General features: G+C 36.0%; 1 protein-coding gene across 8 annotated transcripts in view; it reads left to right on the top strand.

Annotated features, from left to right (window-relative positions):
• Window positions 1-21394, top strand: part of LOC127631624 (arf-GAP domain and FG repeat-containing protein 1-like) — a 48679-nt gene extending 27285 nt beyond the window's left edge. Inside the window, exons 3-15 of one of the 8 annotated variants that reach the window (XM_052109887.1) lie at window positions 2455-2570; window positions 4108-4270; window positions 4817-4976; window positions 6753-6872; window positions 7408-7479; window positions 8201-8407; window positions 10735-10894; window positions 10978-11054; window positions 12547-12627; window positions 14082-14129; window positions 16380-16529; window positions 16680-16765; window positions 21191-21394. In XM_052109887.1, coding sequence (XP_051965847.1) covers window positions 2455-2570; window positions 4108-4270; window positions 4817-4976; window positions 6753-6872; window positions 7408-7479; window positions 8201-8407; window positions 10735-10894; window positions 10978-11054; window positions 12547-12627; window positions 14082-14129; window positions 16380-16529; window positions 16680-16765; window positions 21191-21250 — 1500 coding nt within the window. In that variant the 3' untranslated portion in view covers window positions 21251-21394. Of the gene's footprint in view, window positions 1-2454; window positions 2571-4107; window positions 4271-4816; window positions 4977-6752; window positions 6873-7407; window positions 7480-8200; window positions 8408-10734; window positions 10895-10977; window positions 11055-12516; window positions 12628-14081; window positions 14130-16379; window positions 16530-16679; window positions 16766-21190 lie in introns of all 8 variants that reach the window. The other 7 variants (XM_052109886.1, XM_052109890.1, XM_052109888.1 and 4 more) reach the window with 7 other exon arrangements.
• Window positions 21395-21836: the final 442 nt, after the last annotated feature.

Raw genomic sequence — 21836 nt, 5'->3', positions numbered from 1 at the left:
TCGCTATGTACAAGCATACGCTGGCAGCCAAAAGTTTGGAATAATGTACTGATTTTACTGTTTCGGAAGGAAATTGGTACTTTAATTCACCAAAGTGGCATTCAACTGATCACAATGTATAGTAACAACATTACTGATGTAAAAAAACAGCACCATCACTATCTGAAAAAGTCATTTTTGATCTAGACAGGCCCCATTTCCAGTAGCCATCACTCCAACACCTTATCTTTGCATAATCATGCTAAATTGCTAATCTAGTACTTTGGAAAATCACCGTTATATCAATCACAGTTACATTTACATTTATGCATTTGGCAGACGCTTTTATCCAAAGCGACTTACAGAGCCCTTATTACAGGGACAATGCCCCCAGAGCAACCTGGAGTTAAGTGCCTTGCTCAAGGACACAATGTTGGTGGCTGTGGGGATCGAACCAGTGATCTTCTGATTACCAGTTTACCAGTTATGTGGTTTAGACCACTACACCACCACCACTCCAGCTGAATGCTATTTGAAGCATAACATGTCTTAAGGTCAATATTAGGTAAAAAATGGCAAAAAAGAAACTGCTTTCTCTAGAAACTATACAAAGGCTATACAACGCTTGAAATTGCCAAAAAACTGAAGATTTCATACAAAGGTGTACACTACAGTCTTCAAAGACAAAGGACAACTGGCTCTAACAAGGACAGAAAGAGATGTGGAAGGCCAGATGTACAACTAAACAAGAGGATAAGCACATCAGAGTCTCTGCTTTGAGAAATAGACACCTCACATGTCCTCAGCTGACAGCTTCATGTACAACAGTAAAGAGAAGACTCAGGGGTGCAGACCTTATGGGAAGAATTGCAAAGAAAAACCAACTTTTGAAACAGAAAAACAAAAAGAAAAGGTTAGAGTGGGCAAAGAAACACAGACATTGGACAATAGATAATTGGAAAAGAGTGTTATGGATCCCCATTGAGCATTTTTGGGATCAGCTAGACTAAGGTGCATGAGAAGTGCCCGACAAGACAGCCACCTCTATGGCAAGTGCTACAGGAAGAGTGGGGAGAAATGTCACCTGAGTATCTGGACAAACTGACAGCTAGAATGCCAAGGATCTGCAAACTTGTAACTGCTGCACATGGAGAACTCTTTAAAGTATTTTTCAAATTGTAATAGTAATTTTTCACATTATTAATGTTCTGACTATACATTGTGATCAGCTGAAAGCCACTTTGGTGAATAGAAGTGTACATTTCTTTCCATAAGAGCAAAATCTGTACATTATTCCAAACTTTGGCCACCAGTGTACATCAAGACTAAATGTGAACTGATGGCTGTCAAGTGCAAAAAAAAACAACTTAATGGGATAGTTAATTAGCCAAAAACCTGCATTTCAAACCTGTATGACTTTCTTCCATGAAACACAAAAGCAGATGTCATTTTTTAACATCTTTTGTGTTTCAAATGAGAAAGCCGTACAGGTTCTGAACTTTTGGGTGAACTTTCCCTTTAAAACCTGAAATGGTGTTTCATATATGAACTGCAATCAGCTGAATTTTTAATGTTTCTTTTGTGACTCATTCTCTAGTAGAACCGTAAATGTTTAAACCATTTGACACAGAATTTAGTGTAAATTTTAACAACTTTAACCGAGATGACATCTGGACACGCCTCACGCCTCTGCTGTAGTCTAAAACCATTATTAATGCATAGTGCTTAGGCTATTATAATTAAAATGTGTTCTCTGTAGTATGCACTTGGCAGTGTATTAGTATTCCAGTCCAAGCACTGTTAAAGGCAGAGGAGCTGCTGATTCTGGGTCTGTTTTTGGCTTTTTTTCACTTGAGCGAGCCCAACTAAACCAGCACACCTAATTCATGCTAACACAATGTTAATGTAGTAAGACTTGAGAGTCATAATTCACTTCCCTGAGTGTTTGTACAACTCATCTGAAGAAGTGAAGTGATAATGTGTGTGTCCTCACTCTGGTGTTGCTTTACATTATTAATAAGCTGGTACCACTTTTTCTAAAAACTGTTTCTTTGTATCACTGTGTGTGTTGTCTGTATTGATTGTGTCTAAATGAAGGCCATGTCTTGGCACACACACATGTCGTAGTTGCAAAACCTTTCACGTTGGCAATATCGTGTGTGTGTGTGTGTGTGTGTGTGTGTGTGTGTGTGTGTGTGTGCATTCAGTAGTGAGACAGTGAGAAAAGATATTGTCTGTTTGAAAAATGTGTCTGTCTCTGTCTTTCTAATAAATGGAGAATTAAAGTGACTTTTTGTCCATGTCAGCTTATTTTGAGACCATCACAACTGCACCAATATTGATGACTCATCTTGCACTCATATCCACATTTTTTTTTTTCAAGTAAATGCTCCTTGGGGGAAAAAAGGATGTCTAATAGTTTATTTTAATATATTTCTCTCTCTCTGTCTATGTTTTTATACAACGCAAATGCAGGTATGCAAACAGATATGGCTAGGTCTCTATGACGACAGAACCTTGGCCATCCCCGACTTCAGAGAACCTCAGAAAGTCAAAGAGTTTCTTCAGGACAAGTACGAGAAAAAGAGATGGTGAGAAAACGCAGACAGTTTAGGCTTCACTTATATAGATTAAACACAGAATAAATGGGATATAAGATGTTGTGGTCTTGTTTTGCATGTTTTTACTCTTGTAGTGTGTCATAGGGATTGATTTCCTGGTATTTGCTGTAACTACAATAGTATTGTCTGTGCATCTGTAGAGTTAGATTTACATGGGCAAATATTTTTTGTTGGAGTCATTAAACATTGAAAATAAATGCCTCACCATGTATTTGACATGAAATACTGTAAAGTTAATGTCCTGCAGTGTGACATTCAATTTACTCCATCTGAAAATATTTTAAAAAGCATTTGGCTAATTCTTTTATAATTGTTATGCTTTCAGCTACAGTATTATGACCTCATATTAATTGAAACATTATATGAATTATTTGAACTTTTAAAAATGTATTTGTCACACCACAGGACCATAAAGGTATAGTTCACCCCACAATGAAAATTAGCTCATCATTAATCACCCAGATGTGTATGACTTTCTTTCTTCTGCAGAGCACGTTATTTTTAGATGAATATATTGCTCTGTAGGTCCTCACAATGCAAGTGAATGTTGACCAGAACTTTGAAGCTCCAAAAATCACATAAAGGCACAAGTCCAGTATTTAAATCCATGTCTATAAATGTTTTTGGGTGAGGAGACCAAAATGTAACTCCTTTCTCGCTGTACATCTTGCCGTTGCAGTCTCTAGACTCGATCGTGATTTCAGGCTCGATACGCATAGTGCTAGCTTGTGCTAGGAAGTGTAATCGAGCTTGAAATCTTGATTGCCAAGAAGACTGCTGATGTCAAGAATTATAGTGGAAATGGAGATGTATTTTGGTCTATTCTCATCTAAAACCATTTAGATAGCTTCAAGAGACATAGTTTAAACCACCATAGTTGTGTGAATAGCTTTTATGCTGCCTTTATGTGCTTTTTGGAGAATCAAAATTTTGGTCACCATTCTCTTGGATTGAATGGACCTACAGAGCTGAAATATTCTTCTAAAAATATTAATTTGTGGTCAGCAGAAGAAAGAAAATCACACATCTGGGATGACATGAGGGTGAGTAAATGATGAGAGTATGTTTTTGGGTGAACAGTTCCTTTAAAAAACATGACTGTGAACATGAACATGAAACTAATGAAGGCATAAAAGTGATTTTAAAATGGTAAAAATCTTTTACTTAAAAAAAAAAAAAATAAGAGAAAGAAAAAGAAATAAATAGAGACCTAAGATATACACTTTACCTTATACATTCATGTCATTTTTCCCCTAAAATCTTGATGTTGATTTAAAGTGTCAGCTACCCATACTATTTATTTTTATTTTCTAAAGTCCTTTACTGCCAAAACGGTTGCAGCCTTGCTGCTTTCAAAGAATACAGTGCAAAAGAACATACTTAAATTATGAAACCAAATTAAAAACATAAACAATAAATTATGAATTGAAAAAGAAAGATGAAATGCATCAAATCTTTATCTTTAATAAAATAAACAATAAATATGTCTTTATTCTCTTACTCTCAGGTATGTTCCTCCAGAACAGGCTAAGACAGTGGCGTCAGTTCATGCGTCTATATCTGGTTCGTCTGCTAGCAGCACCAGTAGCACCCCAGAGGTTCGACCTCTCAAAACTTTACTGGGGGAGTCAGTGCCCAGTTTACACCTCAACAAAAACACACCCAGCCAGGTAACACCTCAAACCACTGACATGTACTGTATCTAAGTGTACGACACTTGTGGTTAAAGTCAACATGAGATCAAATTGTACGCAATGGACTCAATATTTACGTTCTTAATGCATGTTCCAGGTCTTGCTCGATTCAATAGTGCATATTATTAAAAAAAAAAAAGTAATGGTTGCCTTTGTGTAATCTTTCATTTAAATATAATTACTCTGCCTCTGATAAAACTTTTCTGCTATTGTCACCTGGACCATATTTAGGCATTGTTTTAGCAAACTCGCTTTGGCTCCATTCTGGTGTGGAACACCCACTTTTCATGATCCAATCGATGTCCGATGTATAAAATAATGAGTTTGGAGTCCCATTTTGGGTTTAATTGAAATGCTTTCATGCATCAAGGATGTGCTTTATGTAACCATCAGACCTGAATCATAATTGACTCATATGAGCTCAAAGATGTTTCTCAAACATGTTAATATTGACAGGCTTTTTCTTGCTATTACACAAGCTCAACACCTGATTTTTGTGCCTTTTTTTTTTGTCCCTTTCAGTCTCCGGTTGTGTCGCGCACTCAGCTGACCCAACAGCAGAATCAAGACAGGAAGTTTGATCTGCTCCGCGATCTGGGTGGGGACATTTTCGCACCTCCGCACTCGCAGTCCACAGGCAACGCGAACTTTGCCAACTTTGCACATTTCAACAGTCATTCGGGTGAGAACACACTCGCATATCCGCTAACAAGCCAAGAAACTGAAAATCTGTGCTAACAATCTCACTTAGGGCCTGCCGATATATTGAATATTCACAACATTATCACAATTATTTTCTGGTGAAATAAAATTAAGTAATTTTGAATATAGAGATGTTTGTGTTGTGCTTTTTATCTGCCCACTATGTTTCCTAAAGAGCGCGTCATTAGACTAATTTTACTATCTTTTAGGGCTGCACAATTCATCAAAATAACACCACAATCTCAGTATTGTCATGTCTGTCTGCACACATGGTCTGTGTGCGCTTCAGAGTGAATGGGTCACACGCTGTTCTGTGTGCGCGTGTGCTGGGCTCATGATTCAATCTTTTCAGCCGTCTCGGAGGAGTTTGCATGAATTGCGAAAGCGAAGCGTTGCAGGTTTACACATTTATGCAATTTTAAACAAATTTGTAACTTTACAAGTTATTACACAAATTTGAAAAGAGGACACAGTATCACAGAAAAGAACGTGATGGGATTTCTCCAGATATCTAAAGAGCACCATTGCAAACTGTGAAATACACAATGACACTGCAGTGGACTTTCAGTGTTCCGCCAAAATAAAAGCTCCAGGTGAAGGTGAAGTAAATACGACAGCACTTTCAACTTTCCGCCAAAATAAAAGCTACAGGTGAAATAAATACAACAAAAATATATTACTATTGTAAAAAACAAATATAATCTTCATAATAATAATTCAGAATTATATTGTATTTTAATACAATTCAACTGGCTCCAGAAAGTGTTAACTTCTTTTTTTTTTTTTTTTTTATTTGAGTAAATATACATTTTTATTACTGTATTGTTTTATTGGTGCATCTAAATTAATTATTAATCTTGTGTTAATTTATTGAAAAACCATGGAAAACATACCTTCATTATTTTTTATTCTTCATTAGATTTTTGTTTCATGCTTTAAAACATTTCAGGACACTTTGCTACAGTGGCTGTTTGGTTGAAATGGTGAATCTTTTGATTAAGAAAACACTTTTAATGGCATTTCAAAGCAAATACATAATTATTGAGAGATATACAGAATATATATTTATATTTTGTACCCATATCACCCAGATTAGTTTCAGGTTTGTTTTTTCTTTTGAATTACCAACAATATTTTTGGTGCTGTGGTCCTTCATTCCATCATGCTATGGTAGACTTATTGACAATGTTGCCACGGTCACAAAAAAAACATGAAATATAAAATCACTAATAGTTGCTGGTATCAGTTATTACCTGTAATCTGTTCAAGAAGGAAACACTCTGCGCACTCTCTAACACCAATTGACAGCCATTAAGACCGATCCTGCCTTGTTTGTCAAAGTGTGTATGGCTGGATTGAGATCCCCCTCCATTGTATTCTTGGGGGACATTTCCATTTGTACTGTTTTGTGTAGTTTTTTTGATTTATGTTATGTGTTCTTGAGTGTGTTTTAGTAGGTTTGTGTTTTTCAGCATTGCATCATCCCACATTATTTCATTGTGTGGTGAAATGTCTTCATACTGAACCAACGCTTAGCTCAAAAGCATTTAATTGTTGCCAGTTCAGGAGGACTACTTTGTTTTAAAAAATTGGTTTTAAGTTTAAAATATGTAAATTTTACTTTTGAGTGTCCTGACTGGTTAGAAACTAAAATGACCTGAACGTTGGACAATTGTATCCCATAGTTTTAATTCCTAGTCCACTCTCATTCATCATCCCATTTTCTGTTTTGTTTGTTTGTGTTGGACCCCAACAGCACAGAATGCTAACGCAAACGCAGACTTTGCGAATTTTGATGCGTTCAAAAGTTCTTCTGCTTCAACTGCAGCGACATTTCAAACAGCACCACAGGCCCCATTTCAGCCCACACAAACAGGTATCACACACACACACACACATCCAGAGCAAGGCATATGAACATCCAGATGCATCATTTACCCCAAACCTCATTCTCAAGAAACGGCTCCTTATCCAAGCTGTGTTGTAAAAATGTAACAGCAAGTTCTATATTTGTTTGTGTGTCGATATCTCATTGTCACACAATTACCTTCTACCTTATTTCCAACTATTCCTCCATTTTATCATTGGATTGTTCAAATTATGTGAAAAAATCTAAATGAGTGAACTCGTTTTTTTAATATTTAGGTGTAATTGTTTGATTTCTCAAAGATGTCGGCACACTTGGTTTGGTTGATTTGTATATTCTTGTTTCTCAAACTCCTCACTTACATGGCTTGGTTTGTCTTATTTTTCCTCTCATACTTTTGTCTTTAGTGTACATTTAATGTACATTTGCGCTGTCTTTATTAAACCGTAACTTCTTAATTTGTAATATTTTCACCCTTTTTCTTTTCTGCACTTTTCTTGGCATTGCCACGCTGTCATTCACTCATGTCCTTTGCACACATCAGTGTACAACGCTGTCCCATTTAGTCGCAGTGTGGGCGAATTTACCTCATCGCTGCCTCCACTGGCCATGCACAGTAAGTCACGACATTAGTGTATGTGCGTGTTTGTGTACATTTACCCCCTGTTAAAGGGATAGTTCACCCAAAAATGAAAGTTCTCTCATCATTTACTCATCCTCATGCCATCCCAATATTCATATGCACAAAGAATGTAAATCGGCAAAAAACAGAAGAACTCTTATGAACATGCATAGGACAGTTTGAAAGTAGATTTATAGTTCAAATTAAAAAAATAAACGTTCTCAAATACTGATCTATTTCTCACTCACACCTATCATAACACTTCGGAAGACATGAATTTAACCACTGGAGTCATATGGATTACATTTATGCTGCCTTTATGTGCTTTTTGGAGCTTCAAAAATCTGGCCACCATTCACTTGCATTGTATTGACCTACAGAGCAAAGATTTTCTTCCAAAAGTCTTTTCTTTCCATCTGGGATGGCATGAGGGTGAGTAAATGATGAGAGAATTTTCGTTTTTGGGTGTACTATTCCTTTAATTCAATGTAGGAATTGGTTTTCCTTATGTTTTAGCACTTGATCTAAAGTCCCTGAGTTCCTAAAGTTCCATGGTTAAAGCGTGCTTGTGCCACCTTTTTGTGTAATATCCGATTCTCTTTGAATATCACGTCAGACATTCTTCTGGGGATGCCTTTTATAATATGAAGGACACTTTTAGTCTCTCCCTCTCATATTTGCTCTAACTACTCATCTTTTTCTGTCTCTTCCACAGGTAGCTCGTCGGGACTAGCTAATGCCAATTTTGCAAACTTCGATAACTTCCCCAAGTCGTGTAGTGCAGATTTTGCCTCATTTAGCTCAAACCAGAGTAACTCAGTGGGGGAGGGGCATAAAGCTGAAGCAGCCAGTGTCCCTGCAGACCGATACGCAGCCCTCGCAGACCTTGACAACATATTCAGCTCTACCAAATCTGAGCCAGGTGTGTTTTCTAACACTTGGACGCCTCGTCTTAACTACGTGTGACAAAACTCAGTCCCATCGAACAGCGAGTAACATTTTTACTGACCACTTCTGTTGAAGTGAATTACATAGACAATAAATTGTTGCAACTAAAGACTCTACCAGCCAAACATTGGGGGCTGCTGCGCAGTCAATTCGAGATGGACTTCAGAGACACTTGATCATTAATTTTACAGTTCAATCAGTATCTTTAAGATTTAAACATTACCTACCAACAGTCTACTCAGTTTACTCAATTGATACCTGACTTTGACACATAGACACATAGCTAGCTAATACTGGCATTAAGTTCATGCTGTATAGCCAAAGGGGAACTAGCTCCCCCATCTGAGCCTGGTTTCTCCTAGATTTTAAATTTTTTTTTTCTCAACAAATGAACATCTTATGGAGTGTTTTTCCACCAAATTAGCAACTTATGGAGTCTTTCCATTCCTTGCCATGTTTGTCTTTGGCTTTCTCACTGGGGGCCTAAAGACAAGCATGACTTTCAATTAGGGTTTTTTTTTTCCTTTTCTTTTTTTTTTTCAATAGAACTATTCATGGGAACTTTTTTAGAGACATTTAAAGGGATGGTTCACCCAAAAATGACAATTCTCTCATCATTTACTCACCCTCATGTCATCCCAAATGTGTATGACTTTTTTTCCTGTAGAACACAAATAAAGACTTTTAGAAATCAGCTCTGTAGGTCAATACAATGCAAGTGAGTGGTGAACAGACCTTTTTGTTGCTCCAAAAATCACTTCAAGTAAACATAAAATATATCCATAAGACTGTGTTTAAATCCATGTCTTCAGAAGCAATATAATTAAGTGTGGGTGAGAAACAGAACAATACTTAAGTCCTTTTTTTATTCTAAATCTCCTCTTTAACTTTCACTTTTAGATGTGAAAGTAAAACTAAACACATGTGACTTTCAGATGTAAAAGTGAAAGTGGAGATTTAGAGTTTTAAAAAAGTGTTTCTCACCCACACGTATTATGTCGCCTCTTAAGACGGATTTTACTACTGGAATCTTATGAATTACTTCTATGTTTTCTTTATGTGAATTTTGGAGCTACAAAGGTCTGGTCACCATTCACTTGCATAGTGAGGACCTACAGAGCTGAAAATTATTTAAAAAAATCTTCGTTCTGGGATGGCTTGAGGGTGAGTAAATGATGAGAGAATTTTCATTTTTGGGTGAACTATCTGTTTAAGACATTAGCTATTGTGAAAAGTGCAATACACATAAAAATGGCTTGATGACCAGTTTTGAACGGCAATTATATTCTCTGTCCTCACGGAAAGCGAAATCAGAGCCGTTCAGTATGTATGTCATGCTTAATATGCACTCATTGGGCCTCACTCGTAAAGACGAGCAAAACAATTTTTTGGTGTAAATTGTTCATAAAAGTTTTCCTTTGTAAATTGTTGCAATGGTAAAATTAGGGCTGGGTATCGCCAACAACCTCACTATATGTTATGTGTCGCAATACATATTCCACAATCCAATATCACGATACATCACAATATCATAATTATGTCGCGGTCGAAACTGTGGTAGATGCATGAGTAAGACCCAGCATTTCCGTGAGAGAAGAGTGGATCATGCAGGTTTAGTTTCAATCTTTATTTTCTATCCTTCATAGAAGTTGTTCTGACAGCACTGAGAAACTGCAATGTCAAAGTTTGTCCTTATTTAGATGACCTGCTTCTTCTTTATCGAAATGTTGCAGAATATACGAATACACAAATAAACTAATAAAATTATCAATGCAAGGATCTAAAGTATCAAAACAATGTATTGAGAAACATTGCACCACCTGCCGCAAAGTGATCAAATTAGCTTTGCACATCCTAAGGAGCCATTCAGTCGAACCCCTTCTAGACGCAGACCAGCAAATTAAACAAGTTTTTCAAAGTTACTTGGCACAGCATCTAAAAAAAAAAAACGTCGTGCTCTTTCGTGAAACGCTGAAAAAATGTCAAGCCCTGGCTCGACGGTCAAAGACATCCATCTAGCGCATGTTTACATAGAAAAATAATCGAAAACCATTGCTGCTGGATGCAAAAACAAATTCAGTGTGAACGGCCCCTAAGGATTGTTAGGACATGGTGTTATTGTAGTTTAGGTTTGTCGCTGTTTGTCTGTTTAGATCTGAATTTGGATTCTGTTTGAGGCAGGAAGGAGATTTTCTAGTTGTGTAGCTAAGATTAACACCTAGCAATGTGTTTCATGAATACAATGACTGTATCAATATTTAGCACAAAGAATGACTGAAGAGAATTTCTCACTCCATACAGGTGCGAAGCCTGCCCCTCCATCTGCAGGTGTGTGTCCACCCCCTCCACAGGCCACTCAGCTGGGCGGCGACCGTTACGCTGCTCTAGCTCAATTGGAGAACGTCTTCAGCACCCCAGCGTCAAACATCAGTGGCTACAACACTGCCACAACAGCACAAGGGTAAGAAGACTTCTCTTTCTCCCTCTTTCTCTAGGATCTCCATCACTGCTGTGCCCAACCCTTTTTTCCTGTGTCTCCTTCAGATCTGTATTTGGATCCTCATCAGTTCCTCCAGCACAAACACAACAGGGTATACCCAGCATGCATCAGGGTTTTGCAGGTAACACCATCTTTCAAATATCTAGACTAGTGATTCCCAACCAGGGGTACATATTACAAGTGGTTTTATTGTTATATTTTGTTCTCGTATCCCTGGCTCAACTAGTGGTGTGATTTTAGGGCGGGACTGTGTGTTTGTACAACCAATGGGAGACAAAGGGAGTTTTCTGGAAACGATTTGAAAACTGATTATTTTTGGAATTCCTTTTGGTGACGTTTGTGGTTGTGGGAATTATACCCTTCAGTTTATATCCTTATAACACAATATCCTTATAATACAAGTTAAAAGATAGTCTTTTCTGGTTTGGTGGCCTCACCAGGGTTCCCACGCATCCTGGAAAACCTGGAATTTTGCAATGCAGGTTTCCAGTCATGGAAAATGAGCAAAATACCTAAATGTCCTGGAAAAAAAAATGTTTGCTAAGGAGGATTTTGTTACATATACAAAAACATGATAACGATCTGAATAGGAGTCAAATACACAAATTTGTATAATTTTGTCACTGCCGGCAGCTGCGCATTGTGAAACGTTAACTGTCATGAACAAATCCCTGTCACATACTTTCTATGCTCATCTGCTGTCATCGCTGATTTGCTCCAACAAAATCGTTTAAGTATTGATATAGTACAAAATATGATTTTTTTCGTTCCAACATTGCTTGTGTGTTAACCACAGGAACATTTGAGATATACTGTAAACCTGGGACAACGATGAAGGTCGGACCACAGATTTTGTTTTTTAAAAGGAATTCACACCCCGAGTTGGTAGCATGGTGATTCGGCCTTCACACCTCAGGATGTGAATTTTCAATAATTCAACAGTCAGAGTCTGCTTATACCGCGGTTACCACATGTAGTATGCTGGAAAACATGGACGGAATCATGGAATCTAGTCATAAAAATGGCATTAGATATAAAATGTAGAATTTCATGGAATATCACATATTTGGGAAAAATAAATTATGTTTGAATACAGAATAAATCAACTTAGAAATGCGATATGTCGTAGTGTGATAAATAATTAAACTGTGAATGTGATTTAACTGAATAAATATATCGTCTTTATAGATGAAAGAGCAGAGCACTCTGAAGTGCACAGCACATACAGACTTTGTATTTAATTAAATTGCTGTTTAGGGAATCGGGGATTAATAATCACACTGGGCCATGTAGCGTACTGCTTATCAGGCGATGTGAAACTACAGTTAAAATAAAATGTAGATTTAAATGGATGCATGTGTTTTTTTTTTTTTTGCTTAAATATTACACTTGTTGAGCACATAAAGTGTCCTGGAACATTGTGCCTTTGAAAAGAGTAGGAACCCTGCTTGCGGACAGGACAGACAGAAGACAATAAAATGTTTGGAAACACTGGCCTAGGAGATTTCTTTCTAGATATCTTCCTTTCTCTGTATCCTTCATCAAAGAAACTGATTAATTATAAAGTGTTTGTTACCAAATAGGCATGTCAACGAATCCATTTGTCACTCCAGTGGCTTCACAGGCTGCTCCCACTAATCCATTTCAGACCAATGGGAGAGCAGCAGCACCAGGAGTGGGTGTGGCAGCAGCAGGTATGGATGGGGCTTCTTAATATTTAAATCAATCATTCAAACAACCGTTTATTTACAAACAATATATATATTGAGCTTTGTTCTGGGTGTAGGAAGTATTTAAGACACTAGAAGCAGCTCTGGTTTTGTGTCTCGTTATTTATTTAACTCACCAGAGGGTTTTGTGACTAGTTTTATGTAGGCCAGATACCCCCGGTATGCATGCTCGGAGCTAACAGCTTGAGATTTCACAAACAGACACACACACACATGCACACATTTACCAAGAGATACAAAGGCAGTGCAGAAGAGCTGTAGATATTTGTGGATCTGTATCCCTGCAGGGGATTGTGTGTGTAAGAGCATGCATCTGAAAGAAAATACACAGGAAGGAAAGCCACTTATTTATCTTAAGATAAAGATAAATATTATCTTATTATCTTAAGATAAATAAGTGTCAATAAAAAAGCTAATTTTAGTCTCATTAAATTAATATTTGGTACAGTCATAAGTGAGAACCTGATACAGAGGCCCTGTTTTATCAGTGATTGGATCACTCGATACGCATGTTAAAGGGAAAGTTCACCCACAAATGAAAATTCTGTCTTTATTTACTCACCCTCATCTTGTTCTAAGCCCATAACTTCTGTATTTCTCATGGGGAACACCAAATCGTTTTTTATATATATATATATATATATATATATATATATATATATATATATATATATACATTCTAACAATTTGGACTGCGCTTACTGAACGTCAAGATTTTCACTGAAAAATTACTTAAATATTGTGTTGTTTCTCGCAAAACCTAGCATTGGCCTTGGAAGATTAGCAATATATTTCCCAAATTGCACCGTTTTTAATGATACTTTTGGGTCATTTTTAAGGTGTAAAGTGAGTCACTATCTGTTTTTGGGGGGCCTGGGTAGCTCCGCGAGTATTGACGCTGTCTGCCATCCCTGGAGTCGTGAGTTCAAATCCAGGGCATGCTGAGTGATGCCAGCCAGGTCTCCTAAGCAACCAAAATGGCCCGCTTGCTAGGGAGGGTAGAGTCACTTCCTCGCAGTCGCTATAATGTGGTTTGTTATAATGTGGTTCGTTCTTGGTGGGGTAACACGCTCAACAAGCCACGTGATAAGATGCACGGATTGGTGGTCTCAGACTCCAAGGTAACTGAGATTCATCTCTTGCTACCCAGATTGAGGCGAGTCACTACGCCACCAGGAGGACTTGGAGCGCATTGGGAATACGGCATTCCAAATTGGGGATAAAAAAAAAAAACAACAACAAAAAACACATCTGTTTTTGTGTTCCGTGCAAGAAAGTCTGGGTTTGGAATGACATGAAAGTGAATAAATTATCACAGAATTTTAACTTTTAGATGAACTATCCCTTCAATGTAAACTGTGCAAGAGGGAGCTGCAACTGATTCTTATGTCTGGTTGTGTTCGTGGCATGCAACACAGGCATGTTAGGACCCATGCAGGGTGAGGTTTACCCTGCGGCCCTCTTTGGTATGTTCATCTCTCTCTTTGTTTTTCCCTTCTTCCTCTCCCCTTTAACTTGCATTTCTCCCTTTTCTGCTACTGTGGCCTAGAAGTACACTAGAGGACTATTAGAAACACAATATCCCATAATGCATTTGTTGTGCTTCTGGCCTTTCACCCTGTGACCTCACTAAATAAAGGTGTGCCTGTGTGCTCCTTCATCGAGAAGGGACTGTCTGCTTCCCGCAAGACTACTACAAGTTACACCCCCTTAACTCTTTCCCCGCCAAACACGGAATTTCCGGGTATCCGTGTTTTAGGTGGTATACGGTAAGGAAGACCCGCACGCATGATTTGAAAGAGTACGCAACTCTTTGATCAAAGAAACAGACTGCGATCGTCTCAAACGTGAAGTGGAACACCATACTAATACTAAAGCACTTGTTTGATAAAAATGCCTTTTTCTCAGCTTTTTGTCCGAAATGTTGTTTTTGACAAAACCTACCTCTGTTCAAGTGGCAATAAAAAAAGAACAAATGAAGATAAAATAAAATTGGTTTTTTTTGCCTAAAAGCAGAGGCTCATATCTTTATTTTGATATATAGCATCTTCATATATTCATGGAAGAAAATATTCTGCGGGCCATTAAAGTTTAGCGAAAATCGTCAAAAACCCTGGCGGTGGCTGGCAACTTTTTTTAAAAACGCTGGCGGGGAAAGAGTTAAGAAATGTAGAAATGCTGAAGTATTGCAACAGTTGGATGTCACATTCATACACTGTGATTGTTGTTTTTTCTTTGGAGCCCTGCAGAAAAATTATACCTAACCTTAATCCTACCCACTGTAAAGCCCATAGTATACTTCGGTTTTGACGCAAACATTTGGCGTTAGCTTACAGACGTTAGCCCTTTATTTGACTGCTGCCACCTTGTGGACCCTATAAATAGTGCAAGTAATTCCAGGCGCATGGTCATTCTGTGCGTTCAGAGTATGTGTGGTTAGAAAAATCTGGGTGCATGGGATGTTTTTTGTTTGTTTGTTTCCCCCCCCCCATATGGCTTTATTTTAATATTTTAGCATGAATATTTTATTTTTTTGTATAATTTTTTTATTAAACATTGAACAAATCACATACTGGTACAAAACACTAACAGCCGGGGGGTAGAAATGTCTTAAAATGTGGTTTGTGATTGGAAAATTTAAACTTGTGTATATGAAACTTGGCCAGTGCTTAAGCACTCTGCTGATGACGAAATTTGCATCACACGTCCTGTATGCGGATGCTCCGTGTTCGCATCTCACCGAAGTATACTTTGAGCTTAACCACAAAGTTTGCAAAATGTTTTAATATACCACAAAAAAAAAGTTAAAAGTTCTATCGAATACAACCAAACCGCTTTATCACTAGTTGGCGACAGTGAGGAGAAACATGTTGAAGAGGAGAAGAAACTATGCTAGTAGTCTAACCGGTTAGCTTGCGGGCTAACTAGAGAAAACAGAACAGAGACATTTTTAATTTTACCATTTATATCTTCGGTTTGATAATATAATGTACAACATATAATTAAAAAGTTATTCCTTGTCATATTTACACAGTTAAGACAACATGAATTATACAGCAATTGCATAACAAATGCAAAAGTTCCTTCAGCTAATAGCATCACTTTGTGATCCAAGGGCGTTACTTGGAGTGGCCTTGTAATGTAGTTGGTGTTCTTATTGTCTTGCGAGACGCAGACAGATACATTTGCTTTCATCTGGGAGGATGACCCCTAGATCTTTTCTGCTGTAGAGCTTTAATTTTGTTTGCTTTGGAGAATTATTGCCATAGATTTCTGTATTCATAATAAAACTAGTCTTTCCATAAATAGTCTGTTAATTGTGTCTCTACCAATGAAAATTTGCGCACAAAAAATCTGATCCACACACAACATGCGTGGGTTGTGTGGATGGTCTGTAGATGGATAAAGAGGACATGGTGGAGTTTTGCATCCTGTCTGTGCATGAAGTTTTCAATTTTGAACTGGTTGGAGTGAACAAATGAAAATTGTTTGTCTGCTTCCATGTGTCTTGAGAGAGAATGCATGGTTGAAAATGGTCGTCAGTTCCATTTCAAGTCTCCTGATCGAGATTACGAAGATAATTCCAGAAGTTTAGCTGTTCAGGAGTATGTAAACTGCGAGCTGACTGAAATGAAGCTGAATTGACCACCCAGTGTGTGCATTTGTGCAGATATGATTCAAACAGACATCATAACATTCGTCTCTCTGTGTCACAGCCGCGTTTGGTCCGCCATCCATGAGTATGCCAACAGGGTTTGGAAACAATGCTGCTTACAATCTTCCCACCAGCTTCAGCGGAAACTTCCAGCAGCCGTTCCCTGGACAGCCCTTTACCCAGCCACACGCATATTCACAACAACCCAACGGTGCGTCTGGTGTAATATCATTTATTGCTCTTTTATAATAAATTTTTCTGATGTGCTGTCAGTATTGATGTTTGTAGAATGTTTCGACACTGATGTTAGCTAAAAAGATTTAGCTGACAGTATTTTGTTCCACATATTCTCCTTTTCCAGGAGGTTTTGCTGCATTTGGTCAGGGTAAGGTCACTCCGTATGGGCAGAACATGACGGCACCTGGAGTAACCAACAATCCCTTCGTGGTATGTAAATCAGATGCAGCTGGTTGATGAATTACAGTGAATTGTAGTTATAAGGGACTTAAATGTATATGGACTGTAAAACCTGTGTTGGTAAACTGATTTGAGTTTTCCTTTGCCACCACAGTGTAATTTCCAGCTCATCTCAAATTCTGTATAGTGCAGAATTCCATGATGGAAATTACGCTAATGGAAATGAAATTTTTTAAATAAAATTGCCACTTCCTTTGTCTTGCTAAGGCTAATTTTATAGCTAACATTTTATGTATCCTTAATACACAATGAAATAACATTTTAACACTTTGTGCATAATTTGGCGAAATAACAGCTTGATTGAAAATGACGGGCAATTCAAAATATTCTATTTACAAGTGATATTTACGTGATAATATAAGTGATATTTATCTTCAAGCATCACTTGTCTCATAAATTATCTCAAGCATTCTCTTCACTTACACTTTTGTTGGCTTGCATGTACCGTAACTGATTAGGGGCAAAGTTGTTTGGTGTGGTTGAAATTGCGCCAACATCTACAGGACAGGCAGTGGTAGTTTTTGAAAAATTTATAAAAATGATCTTGAAAATGTATATTTCTGAATTTTTTTTAATTTATATTATTATTTTATTTCACTTTGTTTAGATGATCATATTTTTAAACATGTAATAATTTGTATTTTTATAAATGAAGGCCTGGTATAAAGTTTCCAATTCAGTTTTAATGAGACAATAAAAATAATCAACCCGTGGGACATGAAATTGGCCGAAGTTGAAGAAACACACACATATAGATGTATATATATATCAGTATAATGATAACAATGTAAGTAAATGAACATAAATTTTTCTTCATAATATTTACTCAAACATATTGTAAAACAAAATCGTACATTATCAATTGACAAGGCCTTCATTAGATATAAAAATAATAATATATATATATATATATATATATATATATATATATATATATATATGGTAAATTTCATTTCATTTATTTATGTATTCTCTTTTCATGGTAATGCAACACGAAATGCCACAACAGCAATTTAACAAATCCAACAAACACAACAAAAATACATTCCATGACAAAAAGAACAGGAGTAGGAAGAAGAAAAAAATCTTATAAACTCCTACCCCATTCTTATAATAAAAACAAATTACAAATTAGATGACTTCACCAACATGACAAAAGATAACAACAACAAAAATAACAAAATAGCCCAGACCAGATAATCTACTTTCAATTTTAACAATTTTCCTTTTTTTATTTATTTATTTATTTTTTTATTATTAATTCTGCTTACACAACACTAAACAAACAAACAAAAAAACAACAATGATGGAATGATGACAACGAGACCATTGTTGTTGTAATTTTATCAATTTTCACAATCATCTTTATATAAATTAAGTATCTTCTGTTTATACTTATATTTAAATTGTAGAATGTTTGAACAACATTTTAGATAATTTTCTAAAAAATTCCAACTTTTCACACCAGAAACTGAAACACACATTTGTTTGAGGGTATTTCTAGCAAAAGGGTGTTTAAAGTCTTTATTTCTTCTGCTTGTCCCACTATTTACAGTAAAAAGAGTTTGCAGTCCATGCGGTAACAAGCAGTATTTTGCTTTATGAACAACTAATAAAGTTTGTAAAGCAACCAAATCCTTCAGTTTGAGTAGTCCTGACTCCAGAAACAGTCCTGTAGTATGTTCTCTTGGAGCAACTCCATTAATTATTCTTATGGCTCTTTTTTGCAAAATAAATAAGGGCATTAAATTAGTGAAATAAGAATTACCCCATATCTCCAAACAATACATCAAATATGGCAAAATAAAGGAACAATATAGGATTCTTATTGCCTTATAATTTAACATAAACTTTACTTTACTCAAAACGGCAATGTTTTTACAAATTTTATTTCTTACATAAGATATATGTGACTTCCATTTAAATTTTTCATCAATGAGTACTCCTAAAAACCTAAATTCTGACACTCTCTCAATAATTATTCTATTTAAAGACAAAGGAACATTTAAAGGGCATTTTTGATTTGTAAACAACATACATTTTGTTTTACTTAAATTTAACGACAGTTTATTTTTATTAAACCATTTCTGAAGTAGAACCAATTCTTGTTCAATAGTTTTCATTAATATTTTTATGTTCTTTCCCGATACAAAAATATTTGTGTCGTCCGCAAAAAGAACAAAACATAAAATCTTTGATTCATCACAGAGATCATTAATATATAAAGTAAATAATTTTGGCCCCAGCACAGAGCCTTGAGGGACTCCACACTGTATTATTTCCACCTTAGATTCATGGCCTATATAATCTACATATTGTTGTCTATTTTCTAAGTAACTAATAATCCAGTTTAATACTACACCTCTAATTCCATATGTCTGTAATTTAGATATCAATATACCATGATCAAGAGTGTCGAAGGCCTTTTTAAGGTCAATAAAAACACCAACTGTGTGATTTATACTCTCCAATTCTGTGGTAATGTCTTCTGTGATTTTCATCAAAGCCATAGCTGTTGAGCGGGTGCTTCGAAACCCAAACTGATTATCATGAATCAAAGAATGTTTTTCAAGAAAATAATCCAATTTTTTTAACAATAAGCTTCTCCAGAATTTTTGAAAATTGCGAAAGCAAAGATATAGGCCTATAATTTGTGAGACTATGCCTATCACCAGATTTAAAAAGGGGAATAATTTTAGCCACCTTCATTTTATCTGGAAAGAAACCTATATTAAAAGACAAATTGATTATATATTTTAATGGTCTACTAATGCAACTTATAGTTTCTTTAACAATATACATATCTAAGCCATCACTATCGCATGAATGTTTACTTTTTAATTTAGAGACAATAGAAATAATTTCACTCTCACTAACTTCATCAACAAAAAGAGATTGCATGACTCTGCTTTCTCCTGTCCAGCTTTTATTTTCATTATGTAGTGGTATAGTTTTGGCAAGAATTAAATTCATCAGCCATTTTTTCACCACTTATCTCGACGTTCTGTTCATTCATTAAGTATAATGGCTGACAATATTTCATTTCACTGCCCATAACCTCCCTTAAGACTTTCCACATTCTTTTGATATTACTTTTATTATCTATCAACAAGGTTATATAATAATCTTTCTTTGCACGTCTCATTATAGTAGTCAGCTTATTTATATAGGCTTTATATTTTTTTTCTGCATTTACTGTCCGATATTTTACAAAGTCCCGATAAAGCTTATTCTTATTTTTACATGATTTCAATATATCCTTCATTAACCAAGGTTTTTTATTATTTCTTACTTTATCATTCAATATTTTTATTGCACAATTTTTATTATATAACCATAGATACTTTAAAAAAAATAATTCATAAGCCTTATTAACATTATTTGTACTATAAACATTGTCCCATTGTTCTTTCATAAGATCATCCCTAAATCTATTTAGTCTTTCCTCCGTTCTTAACCTAATAACTTTACTAGACTTTTCTTTCTTTATTTTTACTTCACAGAGGTGAGTTACAAAAATCGGTAAATTATCAGTTGTATCATTTAACAAAAGACCACTTTTGACCGTTTTTTCAAATATATTTACAAAAATGTTATCAATTAATGTGGCACAACTGGAAGTTATTCGACTAGGCCTAGTAATGGTAGGATAAAGACCTCTGCTATACATTAAATCAAGAAAATCTAAACTACCAGTATGATTAGACACATTCAAGAGATTTATATTAAAGTCCCCGCAAATTATAGATACTTTATTTTCATTCATCCCAACTAATAATTGCTCCAGCTTGTTATTAAATGCTGTAATGCTAGACCCTGGAGTTCTATATATGCATGTTACAACAATATTCCTCTGTTTCTTCATTTCAATCTCAACAGTTAAACATTCCATTAAATCTTCTGTTGCAGTAGTCATACACTCAATTGTTTTACATTTCAGATCACTACTAACATATAAAGCAACCCCCCCTTATTAATCTGATTAACATAAAACAATTCATAACCCTCAAACTGAAATTCCACACCTTTCTCATCCGTTAACCAATTCTCAGACAAAGCAATAACAGTAAATTTATTTTGTAATGTGTTCAAATAATCATATATTTTACTAAAATTTGAATACAGGCTTCTACAATTCAAATGAATAAGAGAAAATGAACCTGCCGTTTCTATATTACTAGTAAATTCTGCATCTGTATAGTATTTACATGTATCATTTATATTTGGAAATAAATTTGACTCCGAAATGGGCATGATTAATGGCTGGTACCAATAATCTAAAAATGGCCAAATATCAGACATCTGTTCATTTTACACCTGTTGATTAAATATTCTGTTCAAAAGTTTTTTTTCCTCTCTAATCTCACAAAGGTTTTTTTTTTATTTTTTTTATAGGCAGGAGCACCATCAGCTCAGTTTCCTGCTGGAGGAACCTCCACAAACCCTTTCTTATAGCGCGCCATTCGCCTCTGCTCCTCTAGGGGGCAGCATGCAGATTGTTCACACATCACTGTATTGTTTCCCCAAGTAGCTTTAAAAACATAAGAGCAAAAGACTGGAAAAAATAACAAAAGAAGTGTGTGTGTGTGTGTGTGTGTGTGTGTGTATATATATATATATATATATATATATATATATATATATATATATATATATATATACACACACACACACACACACACACACACACACACACACACACACACGGCCACATATATACATATGGTAACGTCCATACCAACAAAAAACAACATGTTGCAGGAGTGTGGAGAGAGAAGGAGCTTTTTTTTTGCCGTGCTCCTTTGTTGTTCCTGTGAACTGGCCTGGAAATCGTCTGCTCAAAGTGGCATATAACTAAGTTATTACAAACGTCCCGTTCACATTGATGCTGCAATCTTGTATATAATTATTTCATACAAATTGCAATTGTAGGTCTTTGTGCATATCAGTATTTGTATCTTTAACATGCACACATACACACACACACACATACATATGCTGCATATATGGCGCTGATGTCAGCCATGCTGTGAATAACGTT

This window comes from Xyrauchen texanus, chromosome 38, assembly GCF_025860055.1.
Source record: "Xyrauchen texanus isolate HMW12.3.18 chromosome 38, RBS_HiC_50CHRs, whole genome shotgun sequence".
Taxonomy (NCBI): Eukaryota; Metazoa; Chordata; class Actinopteri; order Cypriniformes; family Catostomidae; genus Xyrauchen; species Xyrauchen texanus.
This window is presented reverse-complemented; position numbering and strand designations above follow the sequence as displayed.